At 35.9% G+C, this 15093-nt stretch overlaps 1 protein-coding gene across 3 annotated transcripts in view; it reads left to right on the top strand.

Moving 5' to 3' along the window:
• The window catches only part of Spt3 (Transcription initiation protein Spt3), a 28880-nt gene extending 18450 nt beyond the window's left edge, over positions 1–10430 (top strand). For all 3 annotated transcript variants that reach the window (XM_081734385.1, XM_081734384.1, XM_081734387.1), the window contains exons 5-6: positions 907–1023; positions 6867–10430. In XM_081734385.1, the coding sequence (XP_081590511.1) occupies positions 907–1023; positions 6867–7019 (270 nt within the window). In that variant the 3' untranslated portion in view covers positions 7020–10430. The remainder of the gene's footprint in view (positions 1–906; positions 1024–6866) is intronic.
• The last annotated feature ends 4663 nt before the right edge of the window (positions 10431–15093 follow it).

The raw sequence follows: 15093 nt of genomic DNA, 5'->3' as shown, positions 1-15093 counted from the left end.
GAGAAATAAAAGAATATTGTTTAACAAAATAATATTTTTGTTATATTGTTTGCGAAATGAATATTTTTGTCTCAGACATACCTTATGAATAACTTTATCGTTGATAAATGATACCCGGAATTTGTTTCACATGTTATGTTCTTGTTAGGCTGCTGTAAACCACACACTGCTTTAACTGAGAGTAACTTCTTACTCACTACTAGTTCTTTTTTTCGCCGAAAGATTGAAGGAAATGATAAGTACTAAATTTTGTTAATTATACATACGTAGCTTGTGTGCATTGAAGATAACATAGACACACGTTTTATTGTCGTGCTTTTGTATTTATAAAAATAAAAATATATTGTATATTTTATTATAAGCATTAATTCCATTGCAACTTATCGAAACTACAAAGACATATAATGATTTTACTCGCATATTTTCAATATTTATTTGCTGGAATTTACTCAGTAGTGTAGTAACTGAATTATTCACTGTTTAGAAAGTAACTACTGGCACTTTCCCAAAAATTCCAAATTTTAAAGGACGCACGTCGCACTGTCGTCTTCCTTTTTAGGACAAAACAATCCCAGCTTGAGAAAGTTGGTGCCATATAGTATGTTCCTTTTGAAGTAAGTTCAGAGTTTTATGGCTGGCATGCTAAACACAGTTTTTTTGGAATTGGGTGTCGTTATTATATTTTGAGAACTAACGTATGCTCCGCTAATTAGGTGGTCGAGTAGATTTGCTAATGAAAAATCTATATTAATAAATGAGATATATCGTTTTTGATACTTTCACCTAATTTAGGTGTTTTAAAATTATTATTATTTTAAAAGTCTAAGTTTTATTTGTAAGTATTAATCTTTAAAATCAGTTTTCGTTTTTTTTTAATTGCTAATTATTATTTTTCTGTTTTGTTAGAAATCTCAAGATGTGTGTCCTCCGTCACCTGCGACTATGAGAAGTAGTCCCCCTTCAAGCCCGGCAGCTACTGGATCTAGTGTTAGTTCGAAAGGAAAGTCTTTGAAACGAAAACAGGTGAGAAGCAAAGCAATCTTATACAAGCTATTGCATGAGAGTTAATGGATGAGGCAGGTAATGTCAGCTTTTCTGGCATCGACAAAAGTGAAAGATTCCAAAAGTTACATTTCAGGTTCTTCAAACAACACGTCTGCTAGCTAAAAGAAAGCATAAGATGATGTGTGTTTCAAATTTTTATTTGCGATACGTTTTCTTACCGTCTTTATCTTTAATGTATTTATTCCATGGAGTTTATTCTTTCGGAAATTTAAACAAAAATTGCAATTTTAAAGGTGTTTGGTTTACCAGGGACTCCTTTATATATTTATTGTCTGTCCGAGAGTCCGTCCGGGAGACACAAATCTCAACAACTACTTTGTGAATACCCATCAATTTTGGCCATGATGTGGAGGATCAAAGATAAGGAATCAGGTTCGTTGATAGACGTGATCTATCCAGTTGATTCCAAGATATGGACAATTGAAAATCGCTTCCCTATGTATTTCTATTCACTTGTGGATCCTCGGAGGAGGGGGAGGAGACCGTTCCCCCAAAGATTACCCTAAGCTCATTACATTTTTTCAATACATAGACTAACTATTTTCATACACAAGGCCAATGCAACTAAAAATACGAGTGTGACTCTTAGTTGAATGTAGTGATTGTAGTTGAATAAAAATGTTCTCTGTAGTACTACTTTACTACTATTAATAATAATAACAAATGGATTGAAACTGGGGCAATGCTTGTTAGTTTCGGACCGCCATTTAACAACCATGGGGGAATGTGTCCCTACTAATGCTAAAGAGAATTTTATTAAAATAAATATGCAATACAACTCGTACTTTAGTTTCGAAATCTGACAAAAATCGATAATTTTTCACCATTCGGAAGATATATTCGAAGAACGTCTTTACACCCTAGAGAAACCCACTACTATCTTATACTTAATATGAATAATTTTTATGCCAAATACAAATAAAATCGAATAATAAATTCAACAGCAAATTTTGTTCCATACTAAAGAAATAACAGATAGGTCGTGTTGAACTATCATTTTATTAAATAATTTGTGCTGTTTTGTAATTAAATGAAAAAAAGAAGAAACAATTTTTGCTCATGAAACAACCAGATGATGCTAGGTTTCTGTGTTTCTGTTTCCACACTATTTCATTCATATAACGCAAAATGAATGAGAAATATTTTTATTTATAATTTTGCTCTACCAATGTTACATTAAAATTAGACCACGATCATAAATCACAGATTTCAAGTATAAATTCCAGTAAGCTATTTCCTTCCATATTATTAACTAATATTTGTAGATGTAGATTGATCAGATTGTATACATTTTAAGGTATAGTAGTAGTCAAATTACCTACATTTTATTTTTCTTTATGGAAAGAGTGCTAATTTTAGTTTAGTTAGCCATATCGAAAATCAATGTATCAAACGGTGAAGTGGTACTAAACATGATGAAATACTAGCAGTTACTAATTTATTTTACCTTTCCTTAATTTCTCTTGATTTGGAAATAAATCAGTGATGCAGTTAACTATGTTCATAATACTTGTATGTGGGATCATACAATCCTATATATTTCACTACTATTTAAATACTTTTCAAACTAACTTTCAAGTATATACAAAGAGGAGAAAAAGTGGGTGACTGGACCGGAACTCGAGCTCAGGATCTTCGGCGTGCCGTGCTGGTGCGTTAACCACTACGCGACCGAGAAAAGCCGTATACTCTCTCCCTCTTGAAGTCGGTCCTCTTTACTTAGATCACATAACGCACCGCAACCTAGCTGCTGTGCTTGGATTGCTGCCATAACGCACCTTAGGGCAGCTTGAATTATACGTAATTCATCTCCCCAATGCCCTCTCATGTGCACTTCGCTTAAATTGGCCAAATTTCAACACTTAAGGCAAGAATCGTGCGTTCTTTTATATGTATATATAAAAATGAATTTATTTGTTTTAGCCTAAGAGTAGAGTTTATTTATTTATTTTTTGCTGTAATGCAAATCATTATCAACATTCTCGATCATTTATTCTTTGGCCAAAATAACCCAGAACTCACCACGAGGAGGTGACTGCACTTCGAGTTCCACTCTCTCGCCTTATTTAATTTTGTGCCATGGCCTCACTTACTTGCTTTACTTTTCTAGATGACGCAGTCTTTTTTCGGTCCAAATGTTAGTATTTCCTTGCGAGAAAATAAGGCACAGCGTATGAATCCGTCGCGACTTGCCGGCCCACACACTTATTGAGAAGCTTGCGTCACCAAACGCACCATTCTCTCTACTGCTTGGGTATGGCATGGAAATGCAGTTATTTCTTCTCCGGGCATTGCAGCTGACTTAATATTTTCTTCAATCTCGTCGTCGGAGAGCATCTTTGTGAGTGGAGGTTCTGTTGAGGACAAGGTCATTCGCTCCACCATGTCGTAGTAATCGTTCGCGTGAAAATTTATTTTAGAAACTATGAATTCTCCGATTTATTATTTTCTTTTTTATGTGGCAGGCCTTCTTAATCCTCCTCCAGCGAAGTGTACTAATTTTCGGACTAGTGTCCGTGATCATCCCAAGAAGCAAGTTTTCCGGTTGCGCGAAGAAACCATTCGTCTGCAATACGGAGAATACTATCTGCTTAGGTTCCGTGGGTAGAAAATTGGCTAGTCGTCCCAAATTCCATAAATGCCACAGTCCTACGCAGGACGATGACTTTTGCTTGATGGCAAACCACACCCAGGCGTACACCTTGACGATGTATTGTACAAGACACACCAATGCCTCCCAAGGTCTTCTGTGCTAATGTACAAACAAAGAATGCGACATGCCGTGGTGAGCCAACGTCACTTTACCGCTGGATCGGATTTCTTGTTCGCCAAGTTTGAGGAACAGTATCCTGAGTTAATTGCTCTGCTAGTAAATATTGTTGGTCTGCACTGAGGTCTTCAACTTTTACGAAGTTATCCAACCAGTCAAGAGATTTATTACTTGGTATTTTAACAAGAGCGCTTCCTCATACTTGTCGAGCTTTTTACCGATGGATCCGGAAAGTGTTTTTGGACCCGATATTCCCCCATCGAGATGTCTTATCACAGGATTCCTTCTGGTCAGGGAAGGCAGGGAATCAGGGAAAAATGAGGAAGAATGAGGAAAAATGGTGCACGTCAGGGAAGCTCAGGGAAAAAGATTGGAAATCAGGGTAAGTCAAGGAAATTTTATAAAATATATTTGTTCTAACATTAATTGCACACCAATTTCAGCTTAACCAACTATTAATCATCACAGTATGGAATGTCATTCAGATTTTTATGGGTGGTAAGTGGAATGTACGTATGAGCAATTGATTATTATTTGTCTCTATAGAATAAATGTTCTTATATATAAATATTCATCGTTGTTTATTCCTTATCTATATGTAAACATCATCCAACACCTGTCTTGAAAGTTAGGGAATTTCCTGCCAAAGGCCAGGGAGAAGTCAGGGAAATAGATTTCTCCAGATCAATAGGAACCCTGTATTAAGTGACGAGGCGGTAGTTCATTTGCGTGAAGAAGGTATACGATCCATTGAAGTTCTCGATTTATTTATTTATTTATTTATTTATTTATTATTATTATTATTATTATTATTATTATTATTATTATTATTATTATTATTTCAAACAAGGTCGAACCCCGTTAAATTTTCCCGTGTTGATTGGTGTACCGTCACAAGCAGCTGCTTCGAACGTTAACAGATCAATTCCGTTTTCATCCAGAAATTCATACATGGACGCGGCGATGTCCTCTCCACTACGAGACTTCAGCACGACGTGGCCCAAATATCTTGAGCCTGGTTCTTCCACTATTGCTATGTGTTCTTCGATTTGCCGTCGATGCTAATGTTTTTGTTTATTCGCTTGCGTTAGGATCTGGTCTTTTCGTCCATCGAAGAAGACTCTTTTAACAGATTTTCCGGCTATGTCATCGTTTTCTTGAACAGCTGCGCTGAATTTTCTCTTTTCCCTCCTGATCTTATTTTTATCAATAACAAGGTCTTTGTGACCCGTTGAAATGTCTCCTGCATCTTGAAGTGCTGCACTAGCGATTAGTGCGACAGCCCGGAAGAGAAATAACTGTGTTTCCGTGCCATACCCAAGCAGTAGAGCGAATGGTGCGTTTGATGACGCAAGCTTCTCAATCCATGTGTGGGGGCTGGTAAGTTCCGACGCATTCATACGCTGTGCCTTGTTTCTCGCAAGGAAATCCCAACATTTGGATCGAAAAAAGACTATGCCATCTAGAAAAGTAAAGCGAGTGAGGACACAACAACGGCATGGCAGAAAATTAAACAGGGCGAGAGAGCGTGAGAGTTCTGGATTATTTTGGCCAAAGAATAAATGATCGAGAATGTTGATAATGAATTGCGAATTGCATTAAGGCAAAAAATAAACTCTACTCTTAGGCTAAAAAAATAAATCCATTTTTTATACATGCATATTAAAAAATGTAACATTCTTGCATCAAGCGTTGAAATTTGGCCAATTTAAGTGAAGAACTGCATATAAGTGGGTCTTGGGAAGGTGAATTATGTATAGTTCAAGCTTTCCCTAAGGTTGAATCTTTTAATATATATATATGCATTTTACACAGCCAAAAACATGAAATATGGTACCATGTAGTGCATGTTGCATACTTTTTCTATAAAAACTTGATGCGGCACATGAAGGCGTTGACTAAAAATTCTGAAAAAAAAAAAATAGTACACACTGCCCACTTACACCCATTAACTGTTTCGCCGAACCGATTTTCGAAAACAGTTGAAAATCGGCCCACCCTATTATATATTTATGAAAGGCGGAAACAGTGGGACTTTTACATACTAAATCCTCTTTAGGTGTGAATTCAATGATATACAAAGAGTGAAATAGTGGACGACTAGACCAGGAAGCAGACTGGGTATCGTAGGGTTAATGTATTGACACGGTACGCCGAAGGTTACAAGTTGGAGTTCCGATTCGACGATGAGAGACATGTAGTTTTATTTCCCACAATGAGTTGTCTGGTGTTATAAGATCCGATCTTCATGAGGTCATTTTAATGCGGATGGAATTGTTGCAGACGTTACTCACTTCGAGTGACCGAGGATACAATGGGTTGCACGCCCATTGTACAAAGATCTTAGGAAAAGACTCGCAGAGTGCTTTTGTATGCAATGTTGCTGTTTACGAACAGGGACTTGGACGTTGACGAAAGAGGAAAAAAGTCTGAAGGCATTTTAGATGTAGATATGGAGAGAATCAGTTAGCGTGATAGCATTAAGAGTGAGAAAGCACTGGAAAGAGTTAGTAAAGAAATGAAGACAATACTGGACGTCATTTACAGAAGAAAAGAACTGGATAAGCTACTTCTTGCGAAGAAAATATTCAATAACTAAACAGTGGGAAGAAAGATTCTAGGAAGAATGAAGACGGAAGGAAGCGGTATGATTTGCTGGACAGTGTAAAAGTTGATGGGGGCTACTGGAGGACGAAATATAGAGCTGAGGACAGAAGAGCATGGAAGCTGCATGCGTAAAGTAGCCATCAGGCAAAAAACTATTGATGATGGTGATGTAGAGTCACTAAATCGCACGAGGTGAAAAATTAAGAGGTAGTGAGAGGTTTAAACAGAATACCTTCCTTTGTCCGGGATTATTGAATAAAATAATTAAACAAATTTTCCAGGTAAAAGTGACAAGGTTGATGTTAAATTCTTTTATTTAAATGATAGACTAGGAAAATTGCTTACCTATTTGCGTAGAAATGTAACTTCTAGTTAGATTTCATATTTCAGCTGCTTAAGCAAGTAATATATATATTATTTTCAGAGCGATACTAGTCTTATGGCTGAAGGATTTCCTCCAATTACACCAGAAGAGATCCAGGAAGCATTTCGTCGCTACATGTCACTTCATACGCCGTTCTCTGCATTCTCCCGGAACTATATTCCAGCAGTCGAAAAAAGGTTGTTGTGTTGCTGAAAATGGCTTTGGAGGATGTCCTTTTGTGTGTATGTTGTGTTGTTTCAATGTTAAAATGACTGAATGTGTAAAAGTTGAAAGAAAGAAAAAAAAATATATATATAGTGTAAATACACTGTGAAAGAATATAAACATATATTCATTGACAGATTGTAGCTTTGATGCGAAGCCTGACCAATCGCCAAAGTATCTATCAGCGCGGGTTACAAAATTATTGTCAAAGTATTGAAAAGTTAACTAATTGTAAAATGACTACATTTTGTAATTATTTACGTTGTTGGATTACTTACACAAATGATACTGAGTTCGTAATACAAATGGCCAAACTATAGAACAAAACAAATGCTGAAGGAACTCAAAATTATATAAATATATCAAAAAATAAACATATACAACCACTACAGTGAATGTCAAAATATGTCCGATGTTCGCAAGAGCAAGCGTAAGTAAGTTTAAAAGAAAGCATTGGATAACGCAAAAGAAAAATCAAAGTAATCAAATTTAGAAAACATTCTAATTACTGGATCAGGGACCTTGAAGGCGCGAAATTGATCATATATGAACCACATTTTTAATATTTACACAATGCAGTCGTACTTACGGCACGCAGAAACAACTACTTTCTGCTCTAAAAAAATAAACGAAAGCTCGTATGCTGAAACAAATACATTACTTAAACTCAACAAGGGGAATTCAGTTTCGATTTCTTTAAATAATAATCGAGTATACAGAACAGTATTTATTGTATAACGATTTGAAGAAAGAAAGAGGAACCAAAATAGTGAATAAATTCATATCGAACAACTGATTTTGCTTCGCCTTGTTAGCTAAATATTACATTGAATTATCCATGAAAAGTATGTTTTGATATCATAGTTCATGTGTGAAGCCATTTATACGGACAAAATATAGTGTTCTTCACTTAAAATCATCTAATTTCTGAATGCAAGATGAATTCTCAAATTCCAAGAGATTGATACCGTAAACATTTTAGTACAAATGTCGATTAAATTAAAATTACAGTTGGCTTTACAGGCTTGTCTTTGGGCAAACTAACTCTTCATTCCACTATTCATATAACTTTCATAGCAATTTGTCAATTAAAACTTCAAGTAGAAAGTTGGTGATACGTGTGTATTTGTGTGTGTGCAATGGAATTACAGTCTCTTTTTCGCATATACATAAACATCCATATTTCAAAAATTTAAATGGATCGCAAGTAAAATAATCGGAAATAGTTGTTTTCCTACCCAAAGTCAACTATATATAAAGCTCCAATCCATTACAAAGTAGCATGAAGGCGCAATTTCAGTAAATCACTAAATAGAGTCAACTATGTGTGTACAGATACACATGACACAAATAAATATCGACACTACATACCACAAACACACACAACTGGTATAAGAAAAGCATTGATAGGGTATCGAATACAGAAAGTCACTGTACTGATGATGAAAAAACAAGAAAGCAGCAATGTACTGACCTTGCAAATGTCACTGTAAACGGGAAGTATTTGAACGATATCTAAATGAAACGAAAATAAATCACTTTAAACTTTAATTTATCTATAGCCATTAGGTTAAGATGAATACCAAAATGGGAGACGCAAATTCCAACAAATAATCATCAAAATGTAAACAAAAGCAAATGCGAAGTACGAAGCAAAGATAATATCAAAATTGAAAACTGGTGCCTAAAATTTAAGTGTCATTTTTATATAGGACGTAAGTTTAGATTAGGGCGAGCGGAAGACTAAAGACTATGTTTTAAGGTGCAGATACGTCATGGTAATCCCCTGGCGGAAAGAGATCAGCCTACGTAGTTAAAATGACGTGGTCAGTCTTAAGTGCTGACATTTTCAAAATATTTCACCACAATCAAATGCATACAAATAGGTTAGTACCGGTAGCAAAATACTGTTCAGAATAAAGATGATTTCTTATTACCTTAGTCTGCTCTCTTTTTTTTTACAACGGGGTGACGCCGGGGTCCAAAACGTAAACGTTGATATGGCAAAAGAACGGATAGGAAATGTTCAATTATAAAAATGTCTTCATAGGGTATCTAAATTATCGTAGACTTGTAATTGTAATTGTTTTTGGAGAAATTCTGGTTACAAAACTTGCTTCTTTAATAAATCTGATGCAACAACAGGGTTTTCAAAGGCAGCAGAAAGATACCTGACGAAATCCTTTCAAAATTGCTATTTTGGTCAAAATTCCAATTTTAAATGATTACCGTTGATGCTAATAATAGTACTAATAAAAATATTTTCAGTCTATCTCAGAATAAAGAAAATTTCCAAATTGAGGTCCTCTACCTGACATCAAGTGTACATGAGTATCTTGACAATATGGCGACCATTAGCACTTGACTCTACCCAGATTTACAACTTAGTTTTGCAGGAGCTCCTCCGTGGCTAAGCGGTTAGCATACGCGCCTTTGGCGTGGGAGACCCGGGTTCGATTCCCGGCGGGAGCCCATGTGGTTCGGATTCCACGTTAATCAGTAGGTCCACGTCTCATATAGCCTCGCTGCTGAAAGGGACGTTAAACTCAAAAATCAATCAATCAATCAACTTAGTTTTGCAGGAAAATTGTCACTGAAACATAGTTCTCTTCTGCACAAATAGTGTACAAAGAAATTTTAGAGCGATAGGTAGTAATTACGTGGCTTTTCTGTTGACCGCAGCTGTATTTCGCACTCTTTTAGAAATTTTACTAGCAAAACTATAAAATAAGATTTTCACTTGCTAAATCTTCTCGGTAAAATCACCTGCCAAACTTAATGGGAACATAAACGAATCCATCGTACGTTGCTATCCTAATTTGAGATTGTATAATGAACAGCCAATTAGAAAGCCGAAATGACGGTGGTGGTAATAAACTAAACATCAATGTTTTGGCGGTATAGCAGAGAAATTGGGGAGGAAAATTAAGCACAGTGTGTCTTACAACGAAAAGATCAAATAAAGATTATTAGCAAAATATGTAATTTTGTATGTTGATTAAGTTATCCAGGTCGAAATTATTAACGAAATAATAGGTTCTTAACATCGATCTTAAGATCTAGAGGAAATTGCTTGCAATTGATCGTCAAGAGAGAGAAAGAGATACTTGTATCTAAAAGAAATGTTTAATTTCTAAATAAAATAGGATTTTATTTAGAAATTACGGTAGTAGTAATGTTGTTCCCAAAAGAACAGAATATGAAATCAAATTTTAAAATACGTCATAGATTAGTAAAATTTAGGGTAAACACTCAGCGGTCCTATCTCTTGTATAAAATTTTGTAGCAATACACTGAAATGATTAAAATAAATGCAAAAAGAAAATTACTGTAAAATAAAATAAATGTAGTATGTAATAGATTTACTATAATGTAATAAATGTAATAGTTTTTCAGTTATTTTTAAGTATTTGCGTTTTATTTTCATCCCTTTTGTCACATTCCCGTAATTTTCAATTGTAAAACAGTTTGGTTTATTTATTCAGTGAGTTCTATATCGTATTGTTGTGTGAAGAAGAGTACTGTAAAGCTATTGGAATGCATCACCAGCGATTTATTGATGAATTTTCTTCTTCTGAACTTTTATGCAGTATACTCGTTACACAAAGGTTAAAGGGTGTAGAGAAACTTAAAGTGTTTGATTTATGTGCGTGTTTCCTAGTAAGTAATAGTAATTTTAATGGTGGGGGAGTAAACAATTGTAGATATTATTAAGAAGAGGAAGAGAAACTGCGTGGGACATTGTCTAAGATGGAACTATATCATGAGGGATGTTTTAGAGGGTACGGTCACAGGAAAGAGAGAGAAAGGGGGCGAAGGAGACTACAATTAATGGACGATATCAAAACAGAGAAATCATACGTGAAGACGAAGAGGTTAGCGGAAGACCGTGGAGCGTGGAAGCTTCTCAGCTGCAGCAAGTGGCCTGCCAATAATAGCAGAATACCTATGATGATGATGATTATGATCATGTAGTAAGATTATATCCTGTAAGAAAATTATTGTTTCTCCCGAGAGAATTCAGTGTGACTGTGAGTTTCAAAGGCGAAACTGTAAGTTATATTCGGATGCCATAACCGTTCGATTTGTTGATGAATTTTCGGCTTTTGGTGACTTGTATGCAGTGTACTTGTTACATAAAGAAAGTAGAGGAACTTTAAGTGCTCGGTTTGTATCCTTGTCTTCTGATAAATAATAGTACTTCTGCTGTAGAAATACAAGAGTATAAGTTAAATTAATGATAACAAAATAAACGCATTGATTGAAACAAATCCACGATGCACAACACGAGGGACTGAAGAAACACTGAAAATCAATCATACAGGTGTTCAAGCCTACTTGAAACTAGGATACAAACAAGGTCGATGTTTTGGATTTTCACGAGCTCAGAGTTCATTTAACAGCACTAATGAACACCTGCGCTTTGTTCGTTAAACATGAGGAAAACTGTACCATGAAGTGACTGATAACTGGAGATAAGAAACATATTGTTTACCACTACAATATGATGCGCAATCGGTCTTGGTCCTGATGTGATAATTCGCGTCCAACGACATCAGAAGCAGACATTCATCAGAGGAAGATTATGCTCTCAATGTGGTGGGATTTTAAGGATTCATTTTATATCTCCTGCCAAGGAACCAGACAATTAGTTCGACTAATGTAATGTCTGGTAATTGTACTGTTTGAACGAATCCATCATGCAAGAAGTCCAGAGTTTGTTAATTATAAAGGAGTTGTGTTCCATCTCGACAACGCGAAACCACGCCTAAGTTTGATCATTTGTTAAAATTCGCTGGAGGTTGAATGGAATGTATTGCCATATCAGCAAGTATAGTGGATGGCACAGTCTCTCCCAACCATGCATCCTTACCATGTGTGGCCTCGCATTTTCTTTCCAGGACAATGATTAACTAACCCTGCCTCCTTTTACTGCAATGCATGTTGCATCCATTGTAACTCCAGCGAATACAGGCTTGCAGTGATGATGTGGCCTAGTGATAAGAGCTCGTAATTCACCACTTGGCGGTAAGTCAATGGTCACTTGGTGGCAACTAATGTCTAATACACTTGTAAGTGTCATAATAGCTTTTCATCACTCGTAAGCACTTGATCAAAAATGAGTATGTTGCGGTACCGAGACAGCATCACTTGTTCCTTGTGGGCTGCCGACCAATGTATGAAGTACCCACTTGCTCAACTAGAGCATTGTGGTTCTCAGAACCCTGGAAACGTTCGACAAGTTTACCACACCGGTGTTCTCTATGGCTACATTCAGGACCTCCAACACCTGTGGTCACCTGCTGCGGAGCCTACAAAGGCTCAGATCTTTTTACCTGAATTTCTGAAACTAATCCCTGGCAGTGCGTACGTTGAAGGCATCCTTTCGAAATGCCTGATGCATTCGACGACTTGATGCAACTGCTGACAAGTCCACTGTAAAGCCAACAGCAAACAACCACGAACGATCTGCTTCAATACCTACATTTCTCTCTGACATTGAACAAACAGTGATTTCTGTGTGCGCGCAACGTGCCTGGATTGGTGCAGGACAATAGTCACACTAATTCCCTTCCTATCGCTTTTCTGGTTCGTAAATCACTTCATTTCTTTTGTGGGAGCACTTCATCAAATAGGACGTTAAGACGGCAAGAACTCTTTTGGTTACTTTGTACATCATGAGTTTTTCGACGATCTAATATAGGTAATAATAAATCTAAAATAAATGATCGTTTCATAATACGAGAGAGAGAGAATATAACTCTTCTCCGAGTGACAATTTTTATTCATTAGATGAGAGAACTTCTTTTCTACGTGCGAGTAATTTGCATACTAGAAAATATCAACAAAGACCCACGAAGATAAAAAGAATACGTCGGAAAGTGGAAGCAATTATGCAGTTGACTTCCAAGTTGTTTTATGATCGTCAGTGATAATGTGTCAAAGAAACAAGAAAAAAGTTCTAGTAAACATATCCTTGGAATTGTAGTTGACTCTTATAGCATTTATTATAATGCTGGAACGGCAAGAAATTTTGAACATCTTTTCGGAACGAGAAACAAGGGAATCATCATGACTTAACTAATAAATTAACAACAATGCTCACCAGTAGCGTGCGGTGCTGCTTCCGATCGGGCAACAAGTCATGGATAGTAATACACTCTTTGGCATTGTCAAACACAAGATAATATTTGCATGCGTTTAACGTGGAAAACATTATGTTCATAAGTTTTTCCCGGAATTCTCCTTTTTCCTCCTACATTGTTATCCCATGAATTATTTCATATCCATCCGTTTTCTTTAGCCTAAATGGCGTAACGTGGGACGTTAAAGACTTCATTTTACTTTTGCACAATACTCTTTTAATACTCTGGTTGATCGATTTCCAGTAACATCTAAGAATCATGGAAATTATTTTTCCAGCTGTAAGAATTCAAAGTTGGTGCGCCTGTGATTTTTTAAAAGTAATATTACGACAAACGGAGAACTAAAAATTTGATGCTTTATTTAGTTAAACTTTCTTCTGTTACAGAGTACTTAGGTTAATTTGAATTCTATTGGAAATTCTAGCAAACATAGTTGCGTCCAACGAATGGTTTGCAACTCTCTAATCATATCTTACAATAAAATTCAGCAGTTCAATGTAGTTGCTCTTGTTCATTGACTTGCTACCTTCTCTATGTCTTTTACAATCAAATTCCTGCTCTTGCTAAAACAGACCCTGGGCACTAATTAGATTTTTTTTTCTGTTTGCTTTTACGTTTTTGTTATTTTTAAATATTTCCTAGAGGTATTGATAATCTATTTGACCGTCAATCCTTGTATAATCGAATGTCTTTACCCAATACTTAGATGGAAATGGTTTTGGAACTATTCATGACACCCACTATTTACATAAAAAATGATCACAAGTCTGAGACATTCCAAACGCCTTTTCTCTAACAAAATAAACATGACTAATATGACAATTTATGACTTGATGAATGCTCAGTTAACCACTTCGTAGAATTATGGTGACGGCTTAAAAAATGCCTAGTGTGAAATTTTATTTTTATTTTAAATTCTGTGAAGTAAGGGATAGGCCTACCATTTAAAATAACCGTACATTATCATAAACATCAGTGAACAAAAAGGGTACAATTTCAATTGCTCGACCATACACTGACTGGTTCATTTCTGTGCAAGACGAAATTTCCGAATTCGCGAACCTAGAATAACTATCAGTCACCTGTTCCGTTGTTGCCTTATTTGTACAAGTTGAACTAACAGTATGGAAACCTAAGCCTTCCAAATTCGTATCAAAATAAGTGATACAATATCACATATAACGATATACAAGAAGATGAAAAAATTCCTTTATTCATTAGGAAATTAAAATTACATAAACAAACTGAACTGTATGAAGCGCTGGATTCCACTATGCCCAATACAGTGGATGGAACAGGTTAGGCACACAGTTTCCCCTGGCTTGCACCGTTCCTTGCTATATTCGTGTCTAATCGGGTTTATTCAGAAGAAAACATTACTAGCACTACTGATAACAACTGAATGTTGAACGGCGTGCACCCTTGCAGAACAGAAGATATTGAGTTTAAATAAGTAAGGCAGCGATGGGACTTTTCCCCCTAGAAAATGCAATGGTTGTGTAAGTCTTACTTGGAGATGCACAAAAGGGAGGAAACTGGCTGTTCCGTCTGTTTCATGAAGAAATCACTAGTTATGGTCACCAGTTACCAGTAAAACATTGAAACAGGAGCTGAAAAAAAAAAGTCCTCCTGTCAATAAAAGTTCTGTGGAAAGCAGCGTATTTGTTGGAGATATTATACTATTTAAATAACCTGCAATATTTATATTGGGTTGAGAAATAATTCCTGAACTTTTTTCCTTTTTTAAATTTAAAAATGTACAAAGAAGTGAAACGCATTGGCAAAACCTATGTTTGTGTGTAAAAGAGAATTATTTACTCTACAAAATAGTTTGGTTTGATTTTTTTTTCTTTCTTGTCTTTTCAAAGCATTAAAATGGAATATCAAATGGACAAAATAGCATCTTCCACACTATT

The sequence above is a fragment of the Thermobia domestica genome, chromosome 12, assembly GCF_964235325.1.
Source record: "Thermobia domestica chromosome 12, izTheDome1.hap1.1, whole genome shotgun sequence".
NCBI classification, from domain to species: domain Eukaryota; kingdom Metazoa; phylum Arthropoda; class Insecta; order Zygentoma; family Lepismatidae; genus Thermobia; species Thermobia domestica.
The sequence above is the reverse complement of the archived record's forward strand: the minus strand, read 5'-3'. Positions and strand labels throughout refer to the sequence as shown.